The sequence below is a fragment of the Lepidochelys kempii genome, chromosome 6 (genome assembly GCF_965140285.1).
Source record: "Lepidochelys kempii isolate rLepKem1 chromosome 6, rLepKem1.hap1, whole genome shotgun sequence".
NCBI classification, from domain to species: Eukaryota; Metazoa; Chordata; order Testudines; family Cheloniidae; genus Lepidochelys; species Lepidochelys kempii.
This window is the reverse complement of record NC_136385.1, coordinates 39374209-39392905: the sequence shown is the minus strand read 5'-3', so window position 1 is coordinate 39392905 and position 18697 is coordinate 39374209. Positions and strand designations below refer to the sequence as shown.

General features: G+C 41.8%; 1 protein-coding gene across 1 annotated transcript; it reads right to left on the bottom strand.

The window, feature by feature from the left end:
- Window positions 1-10559: 10559 nt before the first annotated feature.
- Window positions 10560-12381, bottom strand: LOC140913836 (uncharacterized). The gene is made up of 2 exons (XM_073350642.2): window positions 11789-12381; window positions 10560-11214 (listed from the first exon to the last, which is right to left on the bottom strand). Exons 1-2 carry the CDS (start codon window positions 12336-12338, stop codon window positions 10694-10696), a joined length of 1071 nt encoding a protein of 356 aa, XP_073206743.2. The 5' UTR covers window positions 12339-12381; the 3' UTR covers window positions 10560-10693.
- Between the last annotated feature and the right edge of the window lie 6316 nt (window positions 12382-18697).

Below are 18697 nucleotides of genomic sequence, written 5' to 3'. Positions count from 1 at the left end.
ATTTTTGATGTGTCAATCCTACATTTTTCTCCTCCTTCATGATCCAGCTGCTAATGTGTATTAAATCCCTTTTCAGGAAATGTTGTACAGGATGGTAGTCTCACAGACTGATAGAATGCCATACAGCTCCCTTGAGGAATGAATCATAAAGCTTTTATTAATGAGCAGCACTTGAACTGAAAGTTAAAAATGGGAGGGGGGAAGACTAAATATGAGTCATACAGTAAGCACATTGGTGCAACTGCACAATTAGAGCCTTAAGCCATCTCTGGTAGGTGATGGCCACATTCTATCTATGTGCTGAAGGCCTCCTCCCCCTTTGAGATATTTGGATGAAAGGCACTCTATAAAGTTCAAAGTATGTATTCATATGAGGGCAGAGTTAATATTATTACGTGGAGGGAGGTCCATCTACCTGTGAGACGGGTTGCTGCAAGTATATGGAAGACATGAGAGAGACAAGGTGAGTGAGGTAATGTCTTTTATTGGACCAACTTCTCTTGGTGACAAAAGACAAGATATCATTAAGGTTAGCTATGGGCACTTTAAATGAGATTTTCTTAACCCTTTTTTGTTTCAATTCCCACCTTTACCACTAACAATGTTGGAGGTTTTTTGTTGTTGATTTTCTCAACAACTAAAACAATAATACTTTGAATTTCTATAGCACTTCTATCTGAGTTGCTATAGAACATGTAAACCTGAATCAGTTAAGCCTCACATGTGCCCTGCCAGGTAGGGAAACACTGAATTAATATCCTCATTTTACAGATGTGAGCAAGGGGTGCTCACCACCTCTAATGATCAGTCCATTGGCCAAGCTCACACAGTAAATCTGTGATAGAGCCAGAAATAAAACCTGTGTCTCTTGGGCCCAATTCTCCATTGCCTTGCATTTTGTGTCTCCATTTACAACCACACAAATTACATCTAGTTGAGTGTAGAATTCTGACTTGTTAGTAATTTACAGACCCTTTGCACAGGTGCACATGACTCCACCAAGGCAGGCAGAGAATCAGGTGCTCTGACTTGCAGTCCTGTTCTTCAGCTACAGGACCATCATTCCTGGCATACTCCCAAGGCCTTTTTCTGCAGTGCTAGTGTCAGTGATGAACCACTTATCTCTCACTCTGCACTGTGCATTTTAACCTCCAAAATGGACTAATGTGATTCTGTCCTTGCAGAAATTTTACTTTTGTAAATCTTTGCCCTGCAGTTTAGAAGCTTGTATGGAATGTCTGAACTGTTTTCTATCCCGAATGGCTTGTGCTATATATTGTAAGAAACAGAGAGGGGAAACAATGATTATTTACTCAATAGCAAGGAACAATAGTAGGGCAATAAATATGATTTTCATGCTTCCGAGAGAATATTGCAATAGATGCTAGAAAATTAGGACTGTTGATTAATCAGTTAATTCACACGAATAACTAAAAAAAATTAATCACTAATTGTGATTAATCACACTTTTAATCGCACTGTTAAACAATAGAATACCGACTGAAATTTATTAAATATTTTTGGATGTTTTTGTACATTTTCAAATATATTGATTTCAGTTACAGCACAGAATACAAAGTGTACAGTGATTACTTTAAATTATTTTTATTACAATATTTGCATTGTAAAAATGATAAAGAAAAAATAGTATTTTTTAATTCACCTCATACAAGTACTATAATGCAATCTCTTTATCGTGAAAGTGCAATTCACAAATGTAGATTTTGTTTGGTACATAACTGCACTCAAAAACAAAACATTGTAAAACTTTAGAGCCTACAAGTCCACTCAGTCCTACTTCTTGTTCAGCCAATCGCTAAGACAAACAAGTTTGTTTACACTAACGGGGGATAACGTTGCCCACTTCTTATTTACAATGTCACCAGAAAACGAGAACAGGCATTTGCCTGGGACTTTTGTAGCTGGCAGTGCAAGATATTTATGTGTCAGATATGCTAAACATTTGTATGTCCCTTCATGCTTCGGCCACCATTCCAGAGGACATGCTTCCATGCTGATGACGCTCCTTAAAAACATAATACATTAAATAAATTTGTGACTGAACTTCTTGGGGAAGAATTGTATGTTTCCATCTCTATTTTACCTGCATTCTGCCATATATTTCATGTTATAGCAGTCTCAGATGATGACTCAGCACATGTTGTTCATTTTAAGAACACTTTCACTGCAGATTTGACAAAACGAAAAGACAATACCAATGTGAGATTTCTAAAGATAGCTACAGCACTCGACCCAAGGTTTCAGAATCCAAAGTGCCTTCCAAAATCTAAGATGGAAGAGGTGTGAAGCATGCTTTCAGAAGTCTTAAAAGAGCAACACTCCGATGCAGAAACTACAGAACCCGAACCACAAAAAAAGAAAATGAACCTTCTGCTGTTGGCATCTGACTCCGATGATGAAAATAAAGATGCTTTGGTCCACACTGTTTTGGATTGTTATAGAGCAGAACCCATTATCAGCATGGACACATGTCGTCTGGAATGGTGGTCAAAGCATGAAGGGACATATGAATCTTTAGCGCATCTGGCATGTAAATATCTTGCAACACCAGCTACAACAGTGCCATGCGAACATCTGTTCTCACTTTCAGGTGACATTGTGAACAAGAAGCAGGCAGCATTATCTCCTGCAAATGTAAACAAACTTGTTTGTCTGAGCAATTGGCTGAAGTAGGACTGAGTAGACTTGTAGGCTCTAAACCTTTACATGCAGTTATTTTTTTGTACATAATTCTACATTTGTAAGTTCAACTTTCATGATAAAGAGATTGCACTACAGTACTTGTATTAGGTGAATTAAAAATACTATTTGTTTTGTTTTTTACCGTGAAAATATTTGTAATAAAAAACAAATATAAAGTGAGCACTGGACACTTGGTATTCTGTGTTTTAATTGAAATCAACATATTTGAAAATGTAGAAAACATCCAAAATATTTTAATAGATAGATTTATAGAAAGCAAAAATGTGTTCAATGCACCTACACAGAATCAAATTACAAAGAACTTTGAATCTGAAACTTGAAAAAAGGACTTGTATACCTGGAAATTAAATTGCTGTGAATTACATACACTAATCTGAAGACTTTTCCTTGTTTGTATTCTTGTTTTCTGTAGGAAGGAGTAGTTGTCTTAACTGCTTCATGATGATGCGTCCAATAGCAATGCAATGGTATGGGTTAGTAGATCTAGGGTAGTGAGATGGATATTCTGGATTACTCTTGAAATTCTGCTAGTCAATAGGTATTCTATTATTGTTTAACAGTGCAATTAATCACGCGATTAGTCCTGATTAATTTTTTTAATCACTTGACAGCCCTATAGAAAATAAAAGGTACTTGATATTTTCCCTTTCAGTATGATCAACTTCTTTTTGTCAGGTTTCAGAGTAACAGCCGTGTTAGTCTGTATTCGCAAAAAGAAAAGGAGTACTTGTGGCACCTTAGAGACTAACCAATTTATTTGAGCATAAGCTTTCGTGAGCTACAGCTCACTTCATCGGATGCATACCGTGGAAACTGTCAGAAGTCCTGACATTCATGGCTGTAGGAAATCCCACCACTGATCAGCATTATTAGTGATGAGGGAGAGTTGTGAAACAAAATGTATACAAGAGGCAAAGCACTAAAAATGTTTTTATGGTTGGGTGGAAAGAATAAAGCACTTGCTATTATAAATTGGATTGCTTCTGACAACCATAGGGCCTGCCTCCTTTGTCCCTTCTGGCTATTCAGTAGCAAATAGCTGTTTCTAGCATGATTTTCATTTGCTTCCAGATGTTATTTTAGTATTTTTGTTTTCTTTTATTTCTAGTTCTATGAATATCTTTGGTCTGAGAGGAGGCTTTAACTGTGGGTTAGAAAAATCAGATCTATCAGGTTGCATAGACAGATCTAGTCAGATCCCATTAGATTTGAAGGATGAAATTCTTACTCCCAATTTATAATTCAGTGCTGTTATGGTTGCTGCATCTCATCTGTTCTTGGATCAGTTTGAGAAGAAGGTGCTGCAGAGTGTCTTTAACAGATGCAAGAATCTGCAAGCAAAACAAGAGTATGGCTTGTCCTCACCTGCATAGGTTTTTGAAAATGTAACATAGGTTAGTTAGCTCCTATAAGTCTTGGAAAGGGCCGGGTTACCCAGATGTCTCCTTAAACTTTTAGAGTTTAGTTGTACATAGACACATTCTCAACAATAGCTTTGATTTTTGATTTTTTGTTAACCTTACATGAATCATTTATTGGAGTAACAATTTGACAAGATGACATTAAAAACTCATAACATAAATATCATATAAAATATTGTACTCTTAGCTCTAATCTTCAAATGGACATGTCTAATGGCACTGGTTATATAATAAGGGTCTGATCCAAAGCTCATTAAAGTCATTGGAAGTCTTTCAATTGACTTTAGTGATCTTTGGATCAGATGCTAATAGTAGAGAACAGCTAGAGGAGAGACTAAAAGCACTGCCTTGGTAAGCTTATTTTCAATCATAGTGAAAGAACTTGCCTTTGCCTTAGGACTTTGGGGGATATTCTGAGTAACCAATGTCTTTCCCAACACCTCATTTACTATATAAGGGTCAATTCCGAGGGGACCTCAATCCAATCTCCTTAACATTGCACCCACAAGTTTTGGGGTAAATTCCTGATCCATTAAAGTCAATGGCAAAACACTAACTTCACTGTGGCCAGGATTTCACCCTCTCTATTTACAACTTAGTAATAGTGCAACTAGGATTTGTTAATGCAGCCTGCATTGTACAGTATAAAGCAAGGAGTTGGTCAACTACCTTACCTGATCTGCAGGCCATATTCTACTCCTCCCAGTTACATCAGCACAATTCCCTGGTTGCAGAAGTCAAAGGAGCTTCACCAGTGCAACTGAGAGGAGCATTTTGCAAGGTAAGTGCAAATATGACTTGCACAAGCATATATGAGGTTCTGTGGTTGCAAAAATTTGGATATAAACTGAGGGTATAATTTTAGATGCCACTTTTGAAAATTTGGCCCCAGAATTTACACTGAGGGGAATCACAAATTATCCTCCACAGAATGCATAATCCCTGACCACTACAGAGTGGTTCTTACCCCCATGGAATAGAAAGCAGCCTCTGCAGCTGCAAAGCCCAGCAAACTCACAGAGCTTCTGTAGACCGGACCAAATCCAATCCAGATTCTGTCAGTTGGGTAGGCCAGAGTCTGAGGGCCAGCCCTGGGCCCCACTCCATCTTCTTTGCATTACTGTGACAGCTCCCAGATGTCTCCAGGTTAAGGAAACATAAATAGGTCATAGTGCCACCTTTGCCGCCCTCCTCGCGTCCTGCCCTGAGTGCACAGAAATGCATTACAAATTGCTTCTTTAAAACGTGATACAAAGAAGTGGGGGGGGGGGGGCAGATATGATCTGTTCAAATGATATCTGCTTCCACATAATATCTTATATTTCTGCTTTGCTTTTCTGGTTCAATATACCAACAAAAATAGCTGAAAACAAAAAATGGTAATACAGATAAAATGATAATGCCAGCCAAGGAAATCACAAGCAAGGCAAAGAATGCTCTTCATGGTACATCCATCTCAGCAGATCCATCCCTGATTGCAAATGCCCATGACTAATAGTGTAGGTTTGATTATGCTGAAATATGTGTTATTAATGTGCTGCAAAGGCATCAGTTTGGTAAAATATTTCCTATCTCAGTCTGCTGCTGGCAGCCAGCAAAAGCCTGTAAGGAAAAAAGACAAGAACTTTACTGTTCCGGAATCCCCAAGAAACTCTGGAATTTATTGTATTAATTGATACAGTTGTGAACAATCATAATAATTTATTTGATCAGATATAACTGCAACTGTATATATGTAAAACCTCATTGTCCTGCAGTTTGACACATTTTAAAGTATTATAGGTTCTTGTGATAAAAGCGTGTATATGAACAGAGGCTATATGTGTATATATAGTCTGAACACATTAGTGTCATTTTATGACATCTATACATAGCTTTACAAATTAATATTATCCAAGATGGGAGAACCTGTGGAAAGATTGGAAAACACACCAAGAAACCCTCCACATGCACAAGTTTAAGAAGATACAAAGCTAAACTGAAGTCCTAGAAATCTCTCACATTGCATTGCTCTGAGCATTCAACACTAGAGCAGTCAGATATGAAACTAAGTATCAAACCTGTCAAGACCCAAATGTAGGCTGCAATGGTTGACAAAGATCTAAAATGAGGGGTGCACACAAATTATTCATGCAGGCATGTTTAAATGTTGTAGGATTCCTTCTTTTCACACAAATAATTCTTTCTGTAACCTGAGTTTCATGTTACTTTATAACTGGTATAAATAACTTTTAACAATAGAAGTGAGAGGACACTAAATTTGTGTAGAATGTAGGGACCTCTGAGACTCAAATGAGTGATGTACTCTTAGGAATATGGTAAATACCATACAGGATCAGACCCGAGGTCCACATAGTCCAGTATCCTATCTCTGACAGTGGCCAGTATCAGAGGAAAGTGTAAGAACTCTGCAATAGACAGATGTGGAATAATATGTCACCCACATTAGATCTCATCCAGATCTTCAATCATTAGAGATTGGCTTAAGCCCTGAAACACAGGGTGTAATAGCCCTTTCACACAATTTGTTATTAATTTTGATGACTCTGGATAGGCAGCTTATCCATATAAATGTTTATTTCCACTCATTCTCTAAGAGTTCTTTGCTTTTAATTGCCTTTCTTTCTATTTCCTTTAATAGATTGTCTTTTTTATTAATAACAAGCCCCAACCTATGCTACTCACTCATAAGTATGGCCTTAAAAGGCAATGCAGAGAAGAATTATTACTTCCCTAGTCTTGCATATGAAACTGCCAAGTAAACACCTCACTCTAGGATCTGCTATTTTTGCAACAGTATCACTCTGGAAACTCATGTGTGATTGGTTTTATATCTTGCAGAATTTTTTTCCCCTCACTTCATCTGGTGGTAAAATAGGGAGATAATTAAAAGCCCATCCTTATGTTAAAAATGCTACACAAATAGCAGTCTCTTCTGAACATGGAGAAATTTGAAAATCTTTTTGTAATGTTTCATGATCTTCACTTTGAGCTCAAAAATGTAAGCTGTTTTTTTTTGGGGTGAGAAATATTGATATGATATGCTCACTTGGTTAGTCTAAGGCTATTAACAGTCCAGCCACAGAAGTTGCTGAGTGACTTGTTAGCACCTGTGTTTTACAGTCACAGAAAGGCCTAGGATGTAAGTGAATGCCAGTGACAAAGTATTTATCATACTGGTTTAGTGAGATAATACAGAACAGTGTTTTATTACATGACAAAACGGAGGTGGAATTGGCACCAGAAATAACAGCTGTCAGTGTGAGGCCTCTCAGCAATCCAAAGAATGAGAGTCATGCCGTTCAATGTTGATATTTTTTAAAGAGCTTTTACTTTATGGTTTAAGAGAACATACCTATAAATTAAGAGAAAAGTATGTATTCAATATAAATACACCCCTCTCCTGCAAACGTGTTTGGTATTGAATTTCTGGAGAGCTCAAAACATGGGAGAGATGTCGTTAGAATTAAAGTGAAAATCTGAATAACATTGAACTTGAGAAGCGTGGAGGAAAATGGTCTTTTGACTAATATTCATGTCTGTGTATCCCAACCCAGGGAAGAAAAGGGGCTGTCAGATTCAGTAACAGTATCATGGGATGCATGTTCTCTTAAGAGTTAGGCCACTCTTCCTACTGTGTTGTTCTCCATAGGCACAGTAAGCTTGTGTGTAGCAACCACATTATTTCTATTTAAACATGAAGTAATACAACAGTGAGAGACTGCTGCAAAAGGCAGCCAGCAGTGTCTGTTCTGCCCCCTTGGGGTTCAGGACCCCATCTTCCAAAATGGAGGATGGCCTTTGGTCTCTGCAGCCAGACCCTTGCACAACAAGTTATATCACATACCCACCTTCCCCTCACACAGAGTATGTCTACAGTACGAAATTAGGTCGAATTTATAGAAGTCGGTTTTTTAGAAATCGTTTTTATATAGTCGATTGTGTGTGTCCCCATACAAAATGCTCTAAGTGCATTAACTCGGCGGAGTGCTTCCACAGTACAGAGGCTAGCGTCAACTTCCAGAGTGTTGCACTGTGGGTAGCTATCCCACAGTTCCCGCAGTCTCCGCTGTCCATTGGAATTCTGGGTTGAGATCCCAATGCCTGATGGGGCAAAAAACATTGTCGCAGGTGGTTCTGGGTACATGTCATCAGGCCCTCCTTCCCTCCCTCTGTGAAAGCAACAACAGACAATCGTTTCGCGCCTTTTTTCCTGAGTTACCTATGCAGACGCCATACCACGGCAAGCATGGAGCCCGTTCAGCTTACTGTCACCTGGGTGCTGGTAGACGTGGTACTGTATTGCTACACAGCAGCAGCAACCCATTGCCTTGTGGCAGCAGACTGTATAATAGGCCTGAAAATCATCCTCATCATGTCCTAGGTGCTCCTGGCCACCTCGGTAAGGTCAGTCAGGAGCACCTGGGCAGATATGGGTGCAGGTACTAAATTAGGAGTGACTCGACCAGGTCATTCTCTTTAGTCCTGCAGGAGTCCTATTGCACCATCTTATGGTGAGCAGGCAGGAGATGTGGATGGCTAGCAGTCCTATTATACTATCTTCTGCCGAGCAGCCAGGAGATGTGGATGGCTTGCAGTCCTTCTGCACTGTCTGCTACCAGCCAAAGATGTAAAAGATAGATGGAGTGGATCAAAACAAGAAATAGACCAGATTTGTTTTGTATTCTTTTGCTCCCCCCTCCCTCCCTCCATGAAGTCCTGCCTGAAATACCAGAGGGAGGGATAGCTTAGTGGGTTGAGCATTAGCCTGCTAAACCCAGGGTTTTGAGTTCAATCCTTGAGGGGGCCATTCTATATGACAGTTGTTTTTGTTTCTCCTTGATGTAAAGCCACCCCCTTTGTTGATTTTAATTCCCTGTAAGCCAACCCTATAAGCCATGTCATCAGTCGCTCCTCCCTCCGTCAGAGCAAAGGCAGACCATCGTTCCGCGCCTTTTTTCTGTACAGACGCCATACCACGGCAAGCATGGAGTCAGCTCAGATCACTTTGGCAATTAGGAGCACATTAAACACCATGCGCATTATCCAGCAGTATATGCAGCACCGGAACCTGGCAAAGCGAAACCAGGCGAGTAGGCGATGTCCGCGCGGTGACGAAAGTGATGAGGACATGGACACAGACTTCTCTCAAAGCATGGGCTCTGGCAGTGCAGACATCATGGTACTAATGGGGCAAGTTCATGCCGTAGAACGCCAATTCTGGGATTGGGAAACAAGCACAGACTGGTGGGACCGCATAGTGTTGCAAGTCTGGAGTGATTCCCAGTGGCTGCGAAACTTTCGCATGCGTAAGGGCACTTTCATGGAACTTTGTGACTTGCTTTCCCCTGCCCTGAAGAGCATGAATACCAAGATGAGAGCAGCCCTCACAGTTGAGAAGCGAGTGACAATAGCCCTGTGGAAGCTTGCAACGCCAGACAGCTACCGGTCAGTCGGGAATCAATTTGGAGTGGGCAAATCTACTGTGGGGGCTGCTGTGATGCAAGTAGCCAACACAACCAAAGATCTGCTGCTATCAAGGGTAATGACCCTGGGAAATGTGCAGGTCATAGTGGATGGCTTTGCTGCAATGGGATTCCCTAACTGTGGTGGGGCCATAGACGGAACCCATATCCCTATCTTGGCACTGGAGCACCAAGCCGGCGAGTACATAAACCGCAAGGGGTACTTTTCAATAGTGCTGCAAGCACTGGTGGATCACAAGGGACGTTTCACCAACATCAACGTGGGATGGCCGGGAAAGGTACATGACACTCGCATCTTCAGGAACTCTGCTCTGTTTCAAAAGCTGCAGGAAGGGACTTTATTCCCAGACCAGGAAATAACCGTTGGGGATGTTGAAATGCCTATAGTTATCCTTGGGGACCCAGCCTACCCCTTAATGCCATGGCTCATGAAGCCATACACAGGCAGCCTGGACAGTAGTCAGGAGCTGTTCAACTACAGGCTGAGCAAGTGCAGAATGGTGGTAGAATGTGCATTTGGACGTTTAAAAGCATGCTGGTGCAGTTTACTGACTCGGTTAGACCTCAGCGAAACCAATATCCCCACTGTTATTACTGCTTGCTGTGCGCTCCACAATATCTGTGAGAGTAAGGGGGAGATGTTTATGGCAGGGTGGGAGGTTGATGCAAATCGCCTGGCCGCTGGTTACGTGCAGCCAGACACCAGGGCGGTTAGAAGAGCACAGGATGGTGCGGTGCGCATCAGAGAAGCTTTGAAAACCAGTTTCATGACTGGCCAGGCTATGTGCGAAAGTTCTGTTTGTTTCTCCTTGATGAAACCCACCGCCCCTTGGTTCACTCTACTTCCCTGTAAGCTAACCACCCTCCCCTCCTCCCATCACTGCTTGCAGAGGAAATAAAGTCATTGTTGCTTCACATTTATGCATTCTTTATTAATTCATCACACAAATAGGGGGATAACTGCCAAGGTAGCCTGGGAGGGGTGGTGGAGGAGAGAAGCACCAGGAGGGGTGGTGGAGGAGGATAGGACAAGGCCACACAGTACTTTAAAAGTTTAAAACTTTAAAACTTATTGAATGCCAGCCTTCTGTTGCTTGGGCAATCCTCTGGGGTGGAGTGGCTGGATGGCCGGAGGCCCCCCCACCGAGTTCTTGGGCGTCTGGGTGAGGAGGCTATGGAACTTGGGGAGGAGGGTGGTTGGTTACACAGGGGCTGTAGCGGCAGTCTGTGCTTCAGCTGCCTTTCCTGCAGCTCACCCATACGCTGGAGCGTATTAGTTTGATCCTCCAGCACCCTCAACATTGTATCCTGCCTCCTCTCATCACGCTGCTGCCACCTTTCAGCTTCAGCCCTCTCTTCAGCCCACCACTTACTCTCCTCAGCCCGCCACCTCTCCTCCCGGTCATTTTGTGCTTTCCTGCACTCTGACATTGTCTGCCTCCACACATTCGTCTGTGCTCTGTCAGTGTGGGAGGACAGCATGAGCTCAGAGAACATTTCATCACGAGTGCGTTTTTTTCGCCTTCTAATCTTCACTAGCCTCTGGGAAGGAGAAGATCCTGTGATCCTTGAAACACATGCAGCTGGCGGAGAAAAAAAAAGGGACAGTGGTATTTAAAAAGACACATTTTATAGAACAATGGCTACACTCTTTCATGGTAAACCTTGCTGTTAACATTACATACATAGCACATGTGCTTTCGTTTCAAGGTCGCATTTTGCCTCCCCCCACCATGTGGCTAGCCCTTCCCTCCTTCCCCCTCCCCGTGGCTAACAGCGGGGAACATTTCTGTTCAGCCACAGGCAAACAGCCCAGCAGAAACGGGCTCCTCTGAATGTCCCCTTAAGAAAATCACCCTATTTCAACCAGGTGACCATGAATGATATCACTCTCCTGAGGATAACACAGAGAGATAAAGAACGGATCTTGTTTGAATGCCAGCAAACATACACTGCAATGCTTTGTTCTACCATGATTCCCAAGTACGTGCTACTGGCCTGGTGTGGTAAAGTGTCTTACCATAGTGAATGGAATAAGGCTGCCCTCCCCAGAAACCTTTTGCAAAGGCTTTGGGAGTACATCCAGGAGAGCTGCAAATTAATCATTAAATATGCTTGCTTTTAAACCATATATACTATTTTAAAAGGTACACTCACCAGAGGTCCCTTCTCTGCCTGGCAGGTCCGGGGGGCAGCCTTGGGTGGGTTCGGGGGGTACTGGCTCCAGGTCCAGAGTGAGAAACAGTTCCTGGCTGTCGGGAAAACCGGTTTCTCCGCTTGCTTGCTGTGAGCTATCTACAACTTCATCATCATGTTCCTCGTCCCCAAAACCTGCTTCCGTGTGGCCTCCATCTCCATTGAAGGAGTCAAACAACATGGCTGGGGTAGTGGTGGCTGCACCCCCTAAAATGGCATGCAGCTCATCACAGAAGCGGCATGTTTGGGGCTCTGACCTGGAGTGGCCGTTTGCCTCTCTGGTTTTCTGGTAGGCTTGCCTCAGCTCCTTAAGTTTCATGCAGCACTGCTTCGGGTCCCTGTTATGGCCTCTGTCCTTCATGCCCTGTGAGATTTTGACAAATGTTTTGGCATTTCGAAAACTGGAACGTAGTTCTGATAGCACGGATTCCTCTCCCCATACAGCGATCAGATCCTGTTCCTCCCATTTGGTCCATGCTGGAGCTCTTTTGCGATTCTGGTACTCCATCATGGTCACCTCTGGTGATGAGCTCTGCACTCTCCTGCAGCTTGCCACGCTGGCCAAACAGGAAATTGAAATTCAAAAGTTTGCGGGCCTTTTCCTGTCTACCTGGCCAGTACATGTGCGTTGAGAGTGCTGTCCAGAGCGGTCACAATGGAGCACTCTGGGATAGCTCCAGGAGGCCAATACCATCTAATTGCGTCCACAGTACCCCAAATTCGACCCAGCAAGGCCGATTTCAGCGCTAATCCCCTTGTTATATGGGGATATGGAATAAGGAAATCAATTTTAAGAGCCCTTTAAGTTGAAAATAAGGGCTTTGTCGTGTGGACGGGTGCAGGGTTAAATCGATTTAACACTGCTAAATTCGACCTCAACTCCTAGTGTAGACCAGGGCACCGTGAGGAGCTTGAATGGTGTAGTGGCACTTCTCACCACAGGTGTATTTTACCCTCTGTGATCTTGGGCAAATCAATTTCTGTGCGTCTGTTTACCCATCTGTAAAATGGGTAAGACACCTCTCCTGTTAGGGGTGCTGTGAGAACTACTTATTGTCCACTTCTGGAAAATGTGTGAGGTTCAATTAAACCTGATGCTGCATTAATGGTACTGTTGGTGCATGGACACCAAGTCACTCCTGCATAGGAACAGGAATCAGGATAAGGAGGAGACTATGCCTCTAAGTGCCTCCTTAACATGATGAGGCTCGTGATTAAGTGCATGTCTCCTTAGATATACTCCTTCCCAAGACCTGCCTCTTTTTTTAATCTGTGAATTTACATGTCTGGCAGCAAGTGGACAAGAGCTTTGAGACTTGTTACTGCTCAGTGCCAGAGGATGATGTAACAAACTTAGTTACCTGGGTCCATGCAATAGCTCCCAACTGCGCTCATGAACTCTGCTTCACGTAGCACATATGGACTTAAAGGATCAAGGCCATTGCAGAGTTTCTGAGGAAAAATATTTCCCTTACATGGGAGGTGCTTGGAGTCTCGTGAACAGGGCAGGAAATGCTGACCTGAAATCCTGTGGAGTCATCAGATCTGTCTGGAACTCTATTTACATCTTTATGTGCCTAAATACCTTTGAAAATCTAGCCCTAATCCCCTTTATATGGTTCCCCTGTACCTGTTCCTGGCAGCTTGGGCCCCCTCAAATTCTGGATTATTATTGGCTCCCCTGGCTGTGCCTACATCTTTCTTCTGCCTCTACTCACCACACTCCCCTTTGTGGGTGTAAAAGGCACACAGGTTAAAGTTGGTTTCAGAGAGAGATTCCATTTGAAGTTCACTAGATCCACAGATATGTACTCATCAGCTGCTCCTTTGCTCAATGGTATGGATGCAAAATGGCTTCTGTGGGCCCCAAAGGAGAAGGGAATATGCCACTGAACTGCTGTCTCCTGCCTCCCACAAGCTGTAGGGCCTTTCCACCATTTTTGCTGCCCTTTCTTCCCTCAACGGTCTGGAGCAGAGAAGAGCATGAGGCTTGTATTTGTTATGCTGATAAGTCAGTCAGCGAGCTACAGATCCAAATTTGCATAGGTATTTCAAAGCTCCAAAACCGGAATTTTTTTTTAAATCACATGTGCTGGAGACAATTGCCATTTTCCAGGAAAAGTGACCATCTTCTTAGCTTCTGCTATAATCTTAAATTCAGCTACCAAAGTAAGGGAGAAATCTGCAAATGTGCATGAAGGAGTAGTCAATTGGTGGACTGTGGGCCAAATCCAGTCCACCAGATGCTTTTGAACGGGCCCCAAAATCTTTTTATTTACTTATTATCATTATTGTTATTTTTTTATTATTTTCTCTGCTATAGCTTGACAAAGAATAATTGACTTCTCCTGCATGCATGGTTTTGTGTGTACTCAGCACCTGATGTGCATTTGCTGCTTGGATATTTACCCACATATATATACCTATGCTCACATGCAGCCCTGACTTGTGCATCCAGGTCAGGCATGCAGAAATGCATGCTGTTTTTAAGATTTGGTTATGTTTTAGTAAATCCTAGAGTTACAGACACCAGCAGGCAGTAACAACCAACAGTTACCACTTGAAGTGACCATTATGAAACTTATTTGAGGATGGTTATGTTCACAGAACTCTCAATTATAATGAGATTTTAGAGCTGTAGGCTCACTATCTTTGAAATGTTTCAGAGTAACAGCCGTGTTAGTCTGTATTCGCAAAAAGAAAAGGAGTACTTGTGGCACCTTAGAGACTAACCAATTTATTTGAGCATGAGCTTTCGTGAGCTACAGCTCACTTCATCGGATGCATATGCATCCGATGAAGTGAGCTGTAGCTCACGAAAGCTCATGCTCAAATAAATTGGTTAGTCTCTAAGGTGCCACAAGTACTCCTTATCTTTGAAATGTTTCACATATTACTGTGTACAGCCAACTATTTCTCATTACATTCTGTTTGTGCTTTTGTAGCCCTCAAATTATTAATTATTTGTGGTAAAGTAATGCCTAGAAAGCCCAGCCAAGATCTAGGCTCTGTTGTGCTAGGTGCTGTATAGACACATAGTAAGAGATAGTCCCCAGCCTGAACAGCTTGGATTCTAAATAAAGTAGGTTTCCTTATTCTATAAATTGGCATGAAATTTTGGATCCTTCCCACAGGGAAGTCATTGGAGGGGATTAAAAAGACTTACTGCCACTGATACATCTGCATTGAAGCCCCGTGCCACCAAGTGGGCTCTTAACCTCTAAAGCCAAGTCTCCAGGAATCTGGCTGTACAGCTTCCTGGGAGAAGACACATAGATATGCATGCATTATGGCATGCGCAAGTAGGAAATGTGTTGTCAGGCCTTCTGCAGCTATCCCCAGAATCTCCTTTAAAGGGGTTCTCCTCTGCAGCGAGGGCACTGGGCTGTAGAAAATTAATGCAGCCACAGACTGTGTTACTTTTCTGAGCTTTCCTCCATAGGGCTGGTAGGGGTATGACATGCTCATGCTCCTCCTCCACATGGATCCATGAGTCTGTGCTCTGAGGGCAGGGAGGGACACTACCTCCAAGGGCAGAGAGGGTAACATTTGCACTTGTGAGCAGATTGTGGTCCATGATTATAAATGCATGAGAAAACATGGTCTATTCCTAAAGAGTATACCATACTAGGGCCTTGTAGAGCAGCAGGATGAGGCCCCAAGTTTCACAATGCACAGACAAAAGAAGGAAAGGAAAGGAAGCAACATCAAATCATGCAATGTGGATTATATAGGTGTGGCATGCTTGTTGGTTCTAATATTTGGGTGTATGTATTACAGACACACACACATTGATTTTATATTTTTCTTACATATTATAAAGTAGGCAAAGGAGTAGAATTGGATGGTTGGTGGTGAAAAGCAGACCAAAACCAATGAAATATTAGGAGTGAAGCGAAGGAGGAGAGCAAAGTTGCTTGTCACACAGGAGAACGACAGTTCCTTAGATAAGGGTCAGCATAGAAAAATGCATGCAGACCTGAGTGGGAAGCGACAGGATTCAGTCAGATGGATAATTATAATAGTACCTATCACTTAGTGCATTTCATCTGCAGGTATCAAAGCTCTTTACACAGACTGGTATTATTACCCTGTTTTACAAATGTGGATGCTAAGGCACAGAGGAGTTAAATGACTTGATTAAGGCTGCACAGCAAATTAATGGCAGAGCCAAGAATACAACAGTTTCCTAACTCTTGGTTGATGCGCATACCCACTGGACCATAAGAACGGGGTCAGACCAATGGTCCATCTAGCCCAACAGCTAGCTAATGCCAGGTGCATCAGAGGGAATGAACAGTGCAGGAAAATACTGAGTGATTCATCCCTTGTTGTCCACTTCCAGCTTCTGGCAATCAGAGACTAGGGACACTCAGAGCATGGGGTTCCATATCTGGCCATCTTGGCTAATAGCCATTGATGGACCTATCCTCCATTAACTTATCTAGTTCTTTTTTTAACTCTGGTATAGTTTTGGCCTTCACAACATCCTCTGGCAATGATGCTTTCCAAGGGAAATAGTTGGCAGAGTGCAGTGGAAAGCTGGGGTGTTGCAGAAAATAAGGGTAGATGTATAGGGCATGATTCTCCACTGCCTCGCACCTTCTGTCATTGTTTACACCTGGTGCAAAGAGAGTGTAAAACTGATTCTGATTTGGTAGCATCTTACACCCACTTTCCACAGGTGTAAAACACAGTGCAAGGCAGTGGAGAATCAGTCCCTTAGAAAAGACTCTAGAAAGTGAAGATGAGGATTTTGAATTTAACACAGATTGAGAGACGAAGCTAGGGAAAGGATCTGAGCACAGGAGAACATGAGAAAAAAAAACAAAATTGGCCATCAAGAGAACTTTAGTTGAGACATGTTGCATTGATTGGGAAGGGAAGAGATGAGAAGAAAGGAGGCCATCTGAGAGGACGTGACAGTAATCCAAGCAAGACATAATGAGCTTCATAGTTTCAGAATAGTACAGTCAATCCAGTTCACAAAAACTACATTAACAATTAGTACTAATTGGCTCCCTTGTTGACAGTCTTAGCTAAGAAACCAAGGACTGAATGAGCTATGCAGTCTAAACTAGCCTCTCACTTCTAGCTCAAAATAGAGATTGGGACAGGAACATAGAAACACAGGGTCAGAGTTGGGTGAATGGAGGTCCCTTTATACTTTCCTCAGACCTTTAATGAATATTTTTTCTAGGGAAGGAAAGGTCTTAGATGATATTAACTATGAGGAAAGAGATTAAAACAATTAATCAATCATATTGAAAGGTCTACCCCAATCAATCCCACAATCCCTGTTTATGAAATCAGTGGCAAAAGTTAAAAATCAGTACCTGTGAATCCACAATTAATCGAGAGCTAAGGAAATTATCTGCAGCACGGTACAGACACTGGGATTACCTAAAGAAACACCAAATGAAAAGGATAATAATGAAACTATTTTACCTTTTGCATGAATAGGCTTTTTGTTTAATTTCTGGGCCAAATCATTCTGTATATACAAGATAAATTGCTTTATTGGCCATTATTATAAGTGAAGTAATACCTGTGTAACAAGAAAGAACTATGAGTTTTAAGATTGTAAACTCTTTGGGGGAAGAAATCATCTTTTCATGATCTCCATGACTCCTAGCACAATGGGGTTTGAATCTCTGTAGGCTCTACTGTACTACCAAAAATAATATTTACAAATACTAAAATACTGTAATGTTTATTTCAGGGAGAGTTGTTTTAGAACACAATAGAAAACTACCGTGCATAAATACTTATTCTGTTGCGTATTCCTGAATGCTGACAAGGCAGAACCTTTCAAACATTTATTTTTCATTCCTTAGAGCTTTGTAAATCTTGTAGCCTGCAAATCTTTGAAGCAAACTTATGAACACATGATCTCCAGAAAGCACAGGTTAGTTCTCAATGAAGAGCTCTCTTTCTTTCTTTCTCTGCAAAGTGATGAGTACATACAATCTCTCAGTGACTTCAAAGCAATGGAGCTACTACACATTTCCACTACTGCAACCAAGAGCAATTCTTCAGCACTATATATAGTTTTATTTAATATATGATAGCTGAACAGAATTATGAGTGTTGAACTCACTAAGATTCTTCGTTAGTTGCAACCTACTCAAAACTGGAGATCAATTCTCCAGAGGTGAAAAGCTAACGTGTTGCAGCATGACATTTTATTTTTCCTTGTCTGTGGTCATTTTCTCTATAAAGTCCTACATACAGCATGACGAACTGTGATATTCATTACTTTTCAATGTACTAATTTACACAAAATGTAAAGAAAATATAAGCAACAATGACTAATAGGTGCCAGCCCAGAGTTAGGTGCTCTTTCTCTGTCTCTTAGATCTTTCTGAAACCTAATTGATAACATTATAATAAGTGTTGAAAGAGAGATTAACTGCTGGCAGATGCACAGAGCATGGGAGCACTGGCATATATGTAGGAGATCAATTAGATTCCTCACACACAGGACCTCTTGACAGCTGTTAAAAAAACCACTCACCATGGATCACTGTACTAACATCGAAATGTATTTTAAAATCAGCCACACTTGGTATCAACATTACACATTCAGTGCTACATTCACAAAAATAAAGATGGCTCATACTGCACAAATAACTGAGATCCATATCTGTCTATCTCTTTTGTGGCACAGAAGGAAGCAAACAGATGGTGAATGTGCAAAAGAGATTTTAGGGAGGGGAAATCAGATATGCAGTATGGTTTGCTATACTATGTAGCTGTTGTGTGCTCCTCTGTGCATATGGGGAAGGAAAAGGTGAAGAGCCTATGATGTGAAGGGGAGAGGGCAATGTTGTCGAGCAGAAATTGCCATGTAAATTAATGATGAGAACT